The sequence below is a fragment of the Phacochoerus africanus genome, chromosome 14, assembly GCF_016906955.1.
Source record: "Phacochoerus africanus isolate WHEZ1 chromosome 14, ROS_Pafr_v1, whole genome shotgun sequence".
Taxonomy (NCBI): domain Eukaryota; kingdom Metazoa; phylum Chordata; class Mammalia; order Artiodactyla; family Suidae; genus Phacochoerus; species Phacochoerus africanus.
In genome coordinates, this window is record NC_062557.1 from 13,859,151 (window position 1) to 13,873,458 (window position 14,308).

Genomic DNA, 14,308 nt, shown 5'->3' on the forward strand with positions numbered 1-14,308 from the left:
GGGCTGGGGACGGAACCCACGTCCTGGTGCTACAGAGACAACGGCGATCGCATTGCGCCGCAGCAGGAACTCTCCCTGGGGCTTTCTTAGCAGATCACTTGTGATTTAGAGAAATCTGGGGAATGTATGAGAAGGTTTCAGTGTTATTATATCCACTTATGTCCAGGGCCAGCTTTCTCAGCCTTGTCGCTATTAAGATTTGATAAGGGGTAAATCCAGATAATTCTTGTTGTAAGGGGCTGTCCTGAGCTGTGTAGGACTTAAAGCAACATCCCTGGCCTCTTCCCACTAGATAGATGCCAGCATCATCTCCCCAACTGCCCCCCCCGCCCCCGTCATGACAGCCGAAACTGCCTCCAGACTTTGCCAAATGTTCCCTGGGGGGGGAGGATTCTCCCACCCCTTTCCCATTGAAATGAGGCCCTTTTCTCTAGGATAACCAGTCATCCCATTTTGCCCAGGATGGAGGAATTTAACATGCAGTGCTGAAACCTGCATAGTCCCTTGTAAAGTGGGACAAGTTGGTCCCCAGCTGTCATTGACATGGCCTATGTCCTATAAAGTAAAGATGTAAGAAATGAAACAATTTGAAAAGTTTGTCTTGGGGAGGCATAGACAAAGATTTGGGGAAAGAGTGGTGGCATTTCACATCAGCATGTCTTCCGATTCCGAAAAGGTTTTTGAGTGTGGGCCATCTTTTTCCTCAGTGTCTTTAAGGCCTGAGCCATGGAGAGATGGGCCATTGGGAGGTTTGGACCTGACCAGCGGACCAAAAGGACGTGATTCAAATCACGCCACCTTTCCAGAAGAGAGGTTTGATGCCCGGTAGAGAATTTGAGTGACAGACTTCTCCTTGGAATTGCAGGCTGTGTGACAGAATACATCATGAAAGTGACAGCAGCCGTGGGGTCTAATTTAATTCCATTTTCCTTTGCAGCCCTGATAAGTCACTGCTGCAGGGGAAAAATGAATTTTGCTTTCTCAGACAAAAACGATTTGAATAACGATGTGCTCTGGGGAAGTCGGGGGCTAAGAGAAGGTCTGTAGTGGACTTAAAAATATTTAAATGGGGAGTTCCCGTTGTGGCGCAGTGGTTAGCGAATCCGAATCCGACTAGGAACCATGAGGTTGCGGATTCGATCCCTGGCGTTGCTCAGTGGGTTAAGGATCCGGCGTTGCCGTGAGCTGTGGTGTAGGTTGCAGACGCGGCTCGGATCCAGCTTTGCTGTGGCTCTGGCGTGGGCTGGCGGCTACAGCCCTGATTTGATCCCTAGCCTGGGAGCCTCCATATGCCACGGGAGTGGCTCAAGAAATGGCAAAAAGACCAAAAAAAAAAAAAAAATTTAAATGGCCTATCGTGGAACTTGTTCCAACACCTCCTGCGTCTGGCCTGGTAAATGGCTTATACCACAAGGACCTCCTTTCCAGGCCACTTAGAAGAGTCGCATAAAATTGCATCAGCCATCCTGGCACAAACTGTTGTGTGTATGAGGGCGTCTTGTTGGAAAAGGTAATTGATTACAGTGCTGTATATTCTGCATATGTCAGTGGAGGAAATGACTAAAATAGATTCTAGAGCCTGGAGTCCTGAGCCTTTACAAATAGGACAAGTCTAACCATGAATGGAAAACGACCAATGTTTGTCATCTTCCTTCCAGAAAATGATTGTTGCTTAGGAATGTCGTTCTGCTGGGAGGCTTTTTATTTTTACGTTTTTGTTTTTGTCTTTTGGGGGCCGCACCTGCAGCATATGAAGGTTCCCAGGCCAGCAGTTGAATTGGAGCTGTAGCTTCCGGCCTAGGCCACAGCCACAGAAACGCCAGCCGGATCTGAGCCGAGTCCGTAACCTGCATACACCACAGCTCATGTCAACGCCAGATCCTTATTCACTGAGTAAGGCCAGGGATAGAACCCGTGTCCTTGCGGATACTAGTCGGGTTCCTTACCACCGAACCACAGTGGGAACTCCTGCTGGCAGGCTTTTTAAGTGATCGAGGGATGAGTTGCGGAGGGAAGAGGGCTTGGGCCCCCAAGTGCTCTGCATGGGAGCTGAATCTGGGGAGGGGTGCGGTGTGGACGGAACATCTCCTCCTAAGAGGACAGTGGAGAGAGGGAGCTCTAATGCTTGTAAGGAGACAGAAGTGCTTGGTCTGAGCTAAACAATGCCTAGCTGTCCTTGGGGAGATTCTGCAATCCTGTTTCAGTCCATTAAAAGAACAAGAAGCCACTTGCCTGTGAGTAGAATCCCATCTCCCTACAATCTGTCGGCACATCATTCTGGGGTGTAGGGGTAAAGGAGAGGGAACCCCCGGGGGACGGCGTGCTCGAGACCACTTCCTGCAAACCCTCCCAACTCAATTTTCCCACCCTCGACGTTACCTTCCAGCTTCAGTGACCGAAAGAATAAATCCTAGGCGAAAGCTATAAAGACCCCTGTCGGGAAGCAGTGCCTTCCTTCCGAGCGGTGTGAAGGGAAGGTAAATGGGCAGTTACCGCTTGAGACATTCTGCAGTAAAGCGGCAAGAGGAATTGTTATGTGAATTATGAAACTGCTCCGCAAGCCCTCACAGCCCACCTGAGAGCGGTGGCCTCCGCCTGACACGCACCCAGCTTCAGGGGGAGCTCTGATTTCACTGTTCATTTTAGCCCTGATAAACAGTCCGGCGCTTTCTTTGGGTTAGGTCTGGCTGGCCATTGAAAATACATATTTGTCTTTTAAAAAGCAGGGCCTGGAGACTGTCAGAATTAAGAGAAACAGTTTGAGAAGACATATATGCACGCAGTATTTTACTGGCTCTGGATGCCCTTTAAATCCCATGTCCAAGATGGGTTGAGGATTTGGGCTTCTTTTAGCTTGATGTCCCCCCTCTCCTGGGTCTGTCAGCTTGGAATTCACAACTGTTTCTTGATGTTCTTTGTTGCCAACATGCAGCCCTCAGGAACTTGGAGTCGGCGTCATCTCTCTGAGTTTGATGTACTGCTAGACATCGGTGTCCCAGACACTTAGCTGTAGGCACCAGAATAGGACAGAAACAAAGCGTAGTATCTGGGAAGACAGAAAACCTCAGGGTAGAGTGTGGAGAGGGGGGCTGGGAGGAGGGGGATGAAATCTTGCAGACGTGTTTCAGGAATATATAATACTGTGTATTTAAATATAATATTTAAAGCAGTTCTCTAGGCCTGCACTATGCTGTTTTTAGTTTGGGGGTTTTTTTGTTTGTTTTTGTTTTGGCTGTACCTGCAGCATGTGGAAGTTCTGGGACCAGGGACCAAACCCATGCCACAGCAGTGACAACACTGGATCTTTAACCCAATGTGCCACCAGGGAACTCCTGTGCTATTAAGTTTGCCTCAGAAGGCAGACAAAACAAAGCAAAGCAAAACTTAATTAGTCCTTGGTTTACCAAAGGTCTTGGAACCTGTGACCTTGAGTTTTCTTTGTTTTGAGAATGTTTTCTGTAAATGGCTGCCCAGGTCCTGTCTAGAGGAATGGCTCTGTCATTGCATTCGTTTTCTGGGGCGGGAGCAACAAATTGCCATGAACTGGGTGACTTAACGACAGCATGTATATATCCTCTCCAGGGTGGAGGCCAGAAGTCTGAAATCAAAGTATTGACAGTGTTGATTCTTTGTAGGGGGAAATCTGTTCTGTGCCTCTCTCCTACCTTTTTTTTTTTTTTTAATTGCTTTTTACAGCCACACCTACAGTATATGGATGTTCCCAGGCTAGGGGTCCAATCGGAACTACAGCTGCCAACCTACACCACAGCCACAGCAATGCAGGATCCGAGCTGCGTCTGTGACCCACATCATGGCTCACGGCAGCACTGGATCCTTAACCCACTGAGCAAGGCCAGGGATCGAACCCGAGTCCTCATGAATACTAGTTGGACTTGTTACCACTGAGCCATGATGGGAACTGCCTCTTTCCTACCTTCTGGTGTCTGTGGCCATCCTGTGTGTTCCTTGGCTTGTAGCTGCATCACTCTCATCTCGAGCTCCATCTTCACTTGGCCGTCTCCTCTCTGTGTGAACGTGGGTCTCAAATCTACCTCTCCTTTCTGTTCTAAGGATATCAGTCATTGGAGTTGGGGCCCACCTAACTCCCAAGGGCAATATCATCTTGAGATAATTACACCTGCAAAAACTTTATTTTCAAATAAGGTTACATTCACAGGTACTAGAGGGCGGACAAAAATCAACTGACTGTCATCTTCAAGGGGCTGTATTTTACTCTTTCGAATCTCTGAAGTTGCTTCTCTTTGTTGCTTTAGTCCATTTTCAAAACATCACTCGGATGGATTGTTAAGTGATGCCTGGCTCCAACATTTACCTCTGTCCCTCCATTGTGGGGCTTAAACATCCCTTCCTCACCATTTCCACCATATCCCTCATAGAAGACAAAGGCCGTGCTGGCCAAACCCTCTAGACATGGCACCTCCCAGGCACTTAATTCTCATGTCCTTGCAAATCAAATCCAAGAGGATAGGCTTACAATTCTGTGAGGTCTCCAGACCTCAAGCTAGAACCTTCTGCCATCACATATTTGAAGAGCACGTAAATAAGAACAGAGGGCAATTTAACTGTGGTGAAAACCAGGGAGATGGGGATGGAGGGCTTGGGAGAGGGTAGCAGAAATAGAAGTGCCCTGATTTCTCTAGCAGTCAGTGTCTCCAGAAAGATATGGTCACAAGGGTACAGTCCTGGACAGACTCTAATTGTCTTTTTTTTTTTTTCTTTCTATGTTTCTTTCCTCTTAGCAAACTGCCTAGCTGGGCTAGAGCTGTTGTTCCCAAAATATTTTATGTTACAGAGAAGGCATGGAACTATTATCCCTACACAATTACAGGTAAGTCCTTGGTACACCCAGTATGTCACATGTATTCATGTGAAGACATGGCAGGATTTAGATTTCACTGATGTAGGGTGGCTTATCCAAGCAAGGACTTGTCGGGGCCCCTGTGATACCTCCCTGAGCCTTGGCCTTCATACATCTAAGTCAGCGCTCTTCCTAGCAAGAGGTAGTGGGGTTAAGCTAAACTGCTCCATCTTCCTTCCTAAAGTGGAGAAGGAAAGGGAAGTTCTTCTTAGTGCCATTTCTAGAGATTTCATTGTCTAATTCCCCCTATTTTCTCAGTAATCCCCAAATAATTTTGAGGTGTGGTTTATTTATGAACACGTTGTTTATTTTCACTTATTTGCTTGATAGCCTGCCACCCTTCCCTGCTCCCCATAACAAAACTCGACTATAATTTATGTAAAAGGTTCTGTTGGGTCTCTCTGCTCTGAACTACTTCCTTCGCAATTGGATAATACGAAAGTCTTTGTCACTTTCCTTCTCACTTGTAGTAGAGTGATAATAACACTCTGTGCCGATACTGAACTAGAAACTGTGGCCAAAAAAAAATGTAGAAGGTTTGTTTCCTGCCCTGGAATACATGAAAATGCAAGATCCCATTTGAATATCATCATAACAAGCTCTTATTGGTTATAGAAGCTGCTTTTCCACTTAAAAGACTTCCTTTGTGGTTAATGAAATGCTCTGCTGGAAATATTAGTCTTTAATTCTGTTTTTCTAAGGCCAACTCTGATTTTTAATTAGTCACAAACCTATAGGCTAATTGAATCTTATACTCCTTATCTGCCCAACCACAGAAGGATCACATAAAAGAGTTTCCAGAGCAGACATGGAGATGTTGAGTATTTATGAAAGTTTAATTCTTGGAAGGTTTCTTTACCACATTTTTAATAATTATAATTCAGCAGTATTTGTTAGTTCTGTGGTTTAATATTGTATGAAATTGTGGTCTAAATCATCATTTTCTCTCTCTTTTTTCTTTTCCCTCTTGTCCAAATGAACATCTGGGACCAGAATACACAGTAAGTTTCATTTAATCATTTTAAAATATTCAGCCTAAGATCAGTGTTGTAATTGGAACTTTCCTTGTACTTCTCATCTTATCAATATAATTAAAAAATAGAGGAATATTTCAGAATCAGAAATATTTAAATGTAGGCTATTACATGGTTATATATAATGTAATAATTTAAATGTTCTCATTTGTTCAAGAATGTGAACGTTAATTTAAAATGCCTTGCTAGTCACTTTACATAATTAACTTTTGCTTGTATTTTTAAATAGCTTGACTGCTCTACTTGTGATAGTTCACTGTAATAGAAGAACAGTTTCTAGAAATGTGGTATTAAAGAGATAATGGTAGTTATCAATGAAGGCAGGGCTTATTCTTACAGTCTGTGGCCTGATCCCTTATGGAAAGACCTTCCCACTAGAAAGACACACATTCAGTTTTACTCAGATTGGAAAATCTTGGTGGCTTGATAAAGTCATTTAATTTCTTCATGTCCAAAGAGCTTCTAGAGTCATTACTTACACTAAAAAAAGACTCCATAATGTCATTGTGTTGTGGTATTTTCATTTGGATCATTTTCCTCTACGGCCAGCAGGTCAAGCTGTCATAACAAGAAAATGGTTAAGTGAGCCCTGATAGAGTTTTTAGCCTTAATCAGAACAGCCGGCAGAAAGAGAGATGGTGAGAAAGACATGAAGAGAAATGATTTATCATGTCCTTGGCATGAGCACGTTACCCTGTATATAGTAGATTCCCACTGTGTACGTGGTAGATTCCCAATGAATTGTTATTAAATGACAGAAGGAATGCATGAGTCAAAGTTAGATGGATGGTCCCAACACATACAGAAGTTACCTGCTTTGGGGTCAGGCCTGAGTATCCTCTGGCTCTGCCACTTAGTGGCTGAAATTCTTAAGTGAGTGGCCTCCAATTGCCAGTTCTTGAATTCAGTCTGGCCCATGACTGTGTTCTCACCTGTCCTTTGGAAAATGAAACAAAAATTTTCTCATGAAGTTAAATGTAGAAGTTCCTGTTGTGGCTCAGTGGTAATGAGCCTGACTAGTATCCATGAGGACATAGGTTCAATCCCTGGCCTCACTCAGTGGGTTAAAGATCCAGCATTGCTGTGAGCTGTGGTGTAGACCGGCAGCTGTAGCTCCAATTTGACCCCAACCTGGGAACCTCCATATGCCGTGGGTGCAGCCCTAAAACAACAAGAAATAAAAAATAAAATAAAATAAATGTATTGCACTTAAAGGACTATTGATAAGTATAACCCTTATTCTTGGGTATTAAAATGTCTTTTCTTTTATGAAACGAAAGTGTATAGCACTCTTCCCAATGTCCCTACATAGCTTTGGAAAAAGAAGACAATTCTATGGCAAAATACACATTTTACATTTTCGAATTCAGAGAAACACTCTTCTAAGACAAGCAGGTCAACTTCTCTGAACCTTAGTTTCTTCGTCTTTAAAATTGAAATTATCCCTTTGTCATAGAACTATTAGTAGAAAGACTCAATGATCTCACACAAGGGTCAGAAGACTTTTTCTGTAAAGGGTCATATAGGAAATATTTTCTGCTTCATGGGCCAAACAGTTTCGGTCTCTGAGAAAGCAGCCAGAGACAATATGTAGAGATATGGGCACTGTTGTATTTACCTAGGCCGGAAGCCACATTTAGCCCCTGGGCTATAGTTTGTTTGTTTGTTTGTTTGAAGTATAGTGACAATGTTATATTCGTTTCAGGTATACAGTAAAGTGATTCAGCTATACTTTTTTTTCAGATTCTTTTCCCTTATAAGTTATTACAAAATATTGAATATAGTCCCCTGTGCTATACAGTAGATTTTTTGTTGGTCATATTTTATATATGATAGTGTATTTATGTTATTTCCAAACTCCTAATTTATCCTCCACTCCAGGCTATAGTTTATCAACTCCTGATCTAAGATACAGACAGCATTAGCCCATTGCCTGTAAATAGCGGGCAATTAAATGGTTCCCTGCGGATAGCAGTCCCTAGCCCTATCAATTGCACAATCTTCAAGAGGAAGATTTTTAAATCTGTTGAATCCTGTCTCCATTAACAGCGGTGCAGATTAATTCCCTTTAAGCTTCCATTTCCTCATCTGTAAGTGGGGAAAATGTGATAACTGTCTTGTGAGGGTGATGTAAAGATTATATCAAGTAATCCATGTAAAATCTCAGCCTAATCTTTGGTGCATGGTAAATCCTCAGTATAAACATTCGTTGTTACTATGTATCATACAGTACTGGAAGCTGCCATCATTACATAAAGTGTAAGTTCAAAGGGCATACAAATGGGAATATGTCTCAGTGCCCCTCAGTGCAGGCTGGGCTTGTTAGACTGGACAGTACTACCTCTCTAGGATGTTATTTGATTTTATTGATAGCTGATGTTATCCCACTTCTCCAAAAGCTTGTTTGGACTTTTCATTTGAAATGTAATCGATAGTTACAAGGCCAGGAGAATTCTTGTCCCCATAACTACACACAGGCAGTTATTGCTGCCTTAGAGTTGGGTCACCTTGACTTGACCCACAACTGATGGCCCTTACTCTTCATAAACGCATGGCACTGCTGTGAAATGTGGCAGGAGATTACAGAGGAATGGAGTCTGAAAAATGCTTTGTGATATTGGGTTCATTTTTTTCAGAGTAGGTACTGAAGGACTGAGGTTCTGAAAACAGAAGGCAGCAGGAATGAAAACCATGGCTCCTGACAAGCCGGTTCCCACAAGGACGCACCTCCCCAGGCAGCCCTCCCATGGAAGCCCTTCTCACTAGCATCCATCACTGTGCGCCTGGGTCTCTTGTACCCACTTCTGGGCAAGCCATGGAGGGTTTCTGAGGGACTCATGGCCTTTCCTTCTGCCCAGCCTCAGCCCCACAGTACTCCTGCAGTTCTAATCACACAGTTTAGACTTTTAAAAATTAGGCTATTTCTGTTTGAGACAATTTGGAGACAAAATATAAAGAAGTTAGAGTCGTATCATCCTATACTCACCTCCTTCTGACTATTACTTGATTTTGTCTAGGTCCTCATTTTTTGGGTCAATTCCTCTCTAATGCAATCCTTGGGGCAATTCTGTGCCGAAATGAAGTACCGCAAGTTGGGTGGCTTAAAACAACAGAAATGTAGGAGTTCCCATGGTGGCGCAATGGTTAACGTATCCGACTAGGAACCATGAGGTTGCATTTTTGATCCCTGCCCTTGCTCAGTGGGTTAAGGATCCGGCGTTGCCATGAGCTGTGGTGTAGGTTGCAGACGCGGCTTGGATCCAGCTCTGCTGTGGCTCTGGCGTAGGCCGGTGGCTACAGCTCTGATTAGACTCCTAGCCTGGGAAACTCCATATGCCGCAGGAGCGGCCCAAGAAATGGCAAAAAGACAAAAAAACAAAAACAAACAAACAAAAAAAACCCAGAAATGTATTGTCTTACAGTCTGGAGGCTAGAAGTCTGAATCAAATTGTTGGTGGGTCAGTGCTCCCTCTACAACCTGCAGGGAAGGAATCCTTCTTTGCCCCTTTCTAGTTTCTGATGGCCTCTGGCATTCCTCGGCTTGTGGCAGCACCACTCCACTCTCTGCCTCTGTTTCACTTGGCTGTCTTCCCTCTGTGTGTGTGTGTGCACATCTTCATCGTGTCTCTGTCTTCGTGTAAGGACAGCAGTCATCCTGGAGGACCTGCCTTACACCTGCGTGACCTCATCTTAACTAATTATATCTGCAATGACCCTAATTCCCAATAAGATCACATTCTGAGGAACCGGGGTTAGGACTTCAACAAATATTTGGAGGTGATGCAATTCAATCCATAGCACCATCTTAAAATGATGTTAACACTAATTTATTATTAAGCACCAACAATCTATAAAGCATCATGCTAGATGCTAGGCTTCACTGAACAATAATGCCTGCCCTCTGGGAAGTCATAGTCTGGTGGGAAATAGTTAGACATTCCAGGTAAAACCTGGGAGTCATCTGCAAGTCATGGAGTTTTCTGGAGGCAACATGGGACAGGCCGTCACCCAGCTCAGGGGATAGGCTGACACTCAGACCTGGATGAACTCTGAGCTGGGCTAACAGCTGAGGTTCAGACTAGACGGCAGAATGAATGGTACTGGGAATCCACCCAGACAAGCAATTGCAATGTGAACGGAGCGACCCTTGCCCCTAGATTGGGGCTGTGAGCTTCAGGGACAGGATTGTAGTCCTCAAGAAGAGGTATAAGCAGGAACAGGACACAACCCTCTTATATTGATCGTGTGGTCATGAGCTGCTAGGGTGAAAAAGTTTCCAGGTTTAACTAGTAAAAATTCGGAATGTCTGGTTAAGTTGGAATTTTCAGATTAATAGCAAGTAATTTTTAGGCTAAATGTGTTCCAAATATTCCATGGGCTATACTTAAACTAAAAGAGGGCTCAACTCATATTTTATCTGGCACGCCTGTTGTGGGGAGTGGTGGCAGCAGGACAGAACTGGTCTCAGAGACGAATGTACAGAAATCAGGTTATAAGAACAGGGGCACATCAGTAGGCCAAAGGAAAGGGAAGAGAGAGGGCTGTATAACTGTCCTGCAGTTGACATGCCATGTTAATGTTAAGGCCAACCAAATGACATCTCAGAGCAACTTAAGGACTTCCTGCCTCAGTCAGGATTGGCTCAGAAAGTAGGGAGAAGAGTTAGGGAAAATAAAGTGAGGGCAGATGAATGCATAACTGTGAGTAGTTCAAGGAAGACCTGTGCTAAGTGTCATAGCTAAAGTTCAAACAGAGTTATGGAAAGGAGAGAGAAATTCTGCCTGGGAGAATTATGCAGAAATTCCTTAGAGCAGGTAGAATTTGAGCTGGACCTTGGGGAGAATAGAACTCCTACCTGCAGGCACCTGCTTTGTCTTAGTCTGCTCAGGCTGCATCACAAAACACCGTAAATTTGGTGTTCTTGTCATGGCGCAGTGGTTAACAAATCCTACTAGGAACCATGAGGTTGTGGGTTCGACCCCTGGCCTTGCTCAGTGGGTTAAGGATCCGGCGTTGCCGTGAGCTGTGGTGTAGGTTGCAGACGCGGCTCGGATCCCGAGTTGCTGTGGCTCTGGCATAGGCCAGTGGCTACAGCTCCGATTAGACCCCTAGCCTGGGACCCTCCATATGCCATGGGAAGCGGCCCTAGAAAAAGGCAAAAAGACAAAACAAATAAACACGATAAACTTGGTAGCTTAAACAATAGACATTTATTTTTCAGCTCTAAAGTGCAGGAAGTTCAAGGTCAAGGTTTGTTTCCTAGTGTGAGCTCTCCTCCCGGTTTGCTGACAGTCTTGGGGCTGTGTTCTCACACAGCGGAGAGAAAGCAAGCTCTCTGGTCTCTTATAAGGGCACTAATCCCATCATGAGGGCCCCATCCTCATGAGCTCATCTAAACCTCATTAGCTCCCTAGCCCCATCTCCAAATACCATCACTTTGAGGGTTAACAGCTTCAACCTAGGAGTGGGGGGCCAAGTATTAGTCCATTGCATGGTCATTCCAGGCTTAGTGGGCAAGTGATACTGCTGTATCCTGGCTGTCCAGACACATGGAGACCAGGTCATGGTAGCTTTGAGTGTCAGGGCAAGGTCTGGATTTAATTCTCCAGAGGGAAACAACATTGCTCCTGGCTAGTCCACTTTTATTTTCCATCCCAAATATAGCACAGCTTTTCTTTCCATCTCCCCAGTGAGGATCTCTGGGTTTTTCTCTCTGGCTGCAGGTGCACACTTTCAGGCCCGCAGTGCTCATTTTGAAGTGGCCTCCCTCCCCCTGGCCAGGACTGAGCCGTGTTCTCACGCTCTCTGCCCAGGAGGAAGGGCCCACTCTTCTCTCTGACTACAGGGTCTGCTCCCAGGATTTAGGACAGATGCTTTCAATTGTCATCTTTTTTCCTGTTTTTAAATGCTTTTGCACTGGGCTCTTTATCCCCTGATCCTTTAATCCTAAATACCTCTTATTGATGTCATTCCAAGCCTCATATTTCCTGTCTGTGCCTCAAAGCAAAATTTCCCCAAAACCAAACTCCCAGCTGGGGTCACCTCCTCCCACCCTCCCTCAGGGAGGCAGAGGGGCCCTTTTTAATACTCTGGACAGGTGTCTTTTCTCATAGGATTAGTCCAGAGTTTATTTCTAGGATCCTCTGGGTCTTATAGCTGAGTGTCCAGCCTATTGCTGGGACCTCATGCTGCCCTCATTTGTGAGAAAATCCAGCTAAGAGAACTTTCTCTTTAGGGTCATCTAGGGCTTCAATATTATCACAGTTATTAAGACGTAAAAGCTTTTTCACCACTGTGAGTAACTGTGTGTATTTAGGATTATGTGGAAATGCCATTTGCACAGGAAGTGGAAAAAATATCTTTAGCTTGCTTATAGGAAAAAAATCCTAACTATACAGTAAACAAAGAACAACATGACAGCAATTTTCCAGAGGGCAGACCATCCAACCAGTTATTCAAAACCTGCCGGTTCTTCTGAAGTTTATAAAGTCACAGAGGAAGGTGCCCGAGGAGACTGGCTGCCTTCCAAAGTCACCAGTTTTGTTTTTCTAGGGCTAAAAACAGGCTGCAATGGAGTACGAACACAGCTCAGCAGCATCAGTTCAAGCTCGATAGTCATGGGGTGGGGGGCGGGGGGGGGGGATTTTCTTCTCATTTGTAAGAAATTGGAAGCTCAAACTATAAGGATAGTTTGTAACCTATAAGAATTAGCAATAACCTAGAATATAGAGTTGCTGGATATATTTTGCTGTCATGACCACCCGCTGCACCCAAACATCTTTTAATAAGACTCAGCAGAAGAGGTGGTGACAAATGGAAAGCACCTTTCTGTTGGTTGGAAGGGCTGGCTGTTCCCTAAAGGTAGGAGTGAGCTGTCCAGTGCTACCCAACATTTTAATTACTTTGTTGAAAGAGATAGAAAAAGTCAATTGTAACAGACCAGGGAGTAGAAAATGACTCTTGCCTGAGAACCTTAAATGATACTGAGCCACTGTGAGAGCTGGGGTTGTTCAGGGTTGGGTTAGTCCTGCCAGGGAAGACAGCTGGGCTGCTCACGATGGGGTCATCAGTCACCCAAGGCAAACTCGGGGAGTGGCACGAGGGAGACGGAGCTATTTTTCTGAAAGCAGCTAGCTGTCCTGGAGAAGAATTTCGCTTTCTATCTTGGCCTCATCAGCTTCCCCAGTAATTGAACAAGCTGATCAGTGGGGTGTGTGCAGTGAGGACCCCCATTCCTCTCAAGCCCTTTCTTCCTTCTTAAGCTCCCCCTCTCCCAACTTCCACTGAATCCCAGCCAAGAGTAGTAGAAACTCCTAAATTACATAACCAGGAAATAGTTACAAAGCTAGAGAAGACATATGATGATACCCAAACGCTAGGATTGGTCTTGTTTGGAAGGAAATTAGAAGACAGTCTTACCATCTCAACTACTAGGTACGTTAAGATGGAATGGAGGTCCCTAAATACGCCTTCCCTGATGTCACAGAGGTGGGGTAATGGTGGGAATTAGATTAGGAAATAACTTTTTTCTCTGCATCACCATTAACCCTGGGTATCTAGGGCAGTAGATACTTTGGTGGGAAGGGGGGCAAGGGAAAGTATTCTTTCTTAGAAATGGGGCCATGTGAGCTGAAACCTGTTAGGGGCCAGGCCATAGACACAGTCCTCCAGCTGGGAGCACTGATGAGAAAGGCACAGGCCACCCTTCCAGAGAAGGTGGTTGAAGTCAGTGGAGACATGCATGGGTCACGGCATGAGGCTGGTGTCAGAATGACCAAGTTCAGAAGTCTTCTGGGTTCAAGTGTTCTTAGATGGAAGCAGTCTAGAAACATTTATAGGCATCACTGGGATGGTTCATAGCCAATTAAGTGAGGGAAACAGCAGGTTATACAGATTTTGACAGATTTTGTTATTGCAAAAATAATAATAATGTTGTGAATCCCCAAAAGGGAGCTGTCATATGCAACACTGCCCACATTTCTTTGTCTGTGACACCTTGGATTTTGCAAAGCCCGTCTCCTAAAACTTAGGGAAAACACAGAAGCGTCTCTCAGCGTTAGAGCTATTATGTGCCCACTGAATAGGCCAGTAGATCAATTCTCTTTCAGTAAATGTTATTTTCTCCTAAATGTTGGTGGGTTAATATATTGCCTGAAGATTACTATTATTCAAATACCAGTATATAAAGTACCAAATACTTTTTTTTGGAAGAACTCCAACTGTAATGATTTTTTTTTTTTTTTAAAGAATCAGGCGACACAGAACCCGCAAGTTCCTTTTCAAGCAAGTCAGTTGCTTGAAACAAACAGCAAAGGCAGCCATACAAGGGCTGACGGTGAGCTTACACGTTCTGATTTATTTCACTTAAGAAAATGAAGTGGTTGTACCGGTGAAC

At 44.4% G+C, this 14,308-nt stretch overlaps 1 protein-coding gene across 4 annotated transcripts in view; it reads left to right on the forward strand.

Moving 5' to 3' along the window:
- The window catches only part of PITPNC1 (phosphatidylinositol transfer protein cytoplasmic 1), a 274,382-nt gene that overhangs the window by 151,619 nt on the left and 108,455 nt on the right, over window positions 1–14,308 (forward strand). For all 4 annotated transcript variants that reach the window (XM_047756868.1, XM_047756867.1, XM_047756865.1 and 1 more), the window contains exons 3-4: window positions 4,761–4,849; window positions 5,873–5,880. In XM_047756868.1, the coding sequence (XP_047612824.1) occupies window positions 4,761–4,849; window positions 5,873–5,880 (97 nt within the window). The remainder of the gene's footprint in view (window positions 1–4,760; window positions 4,850–5,872; window positions 5,881–14,308) is intronic.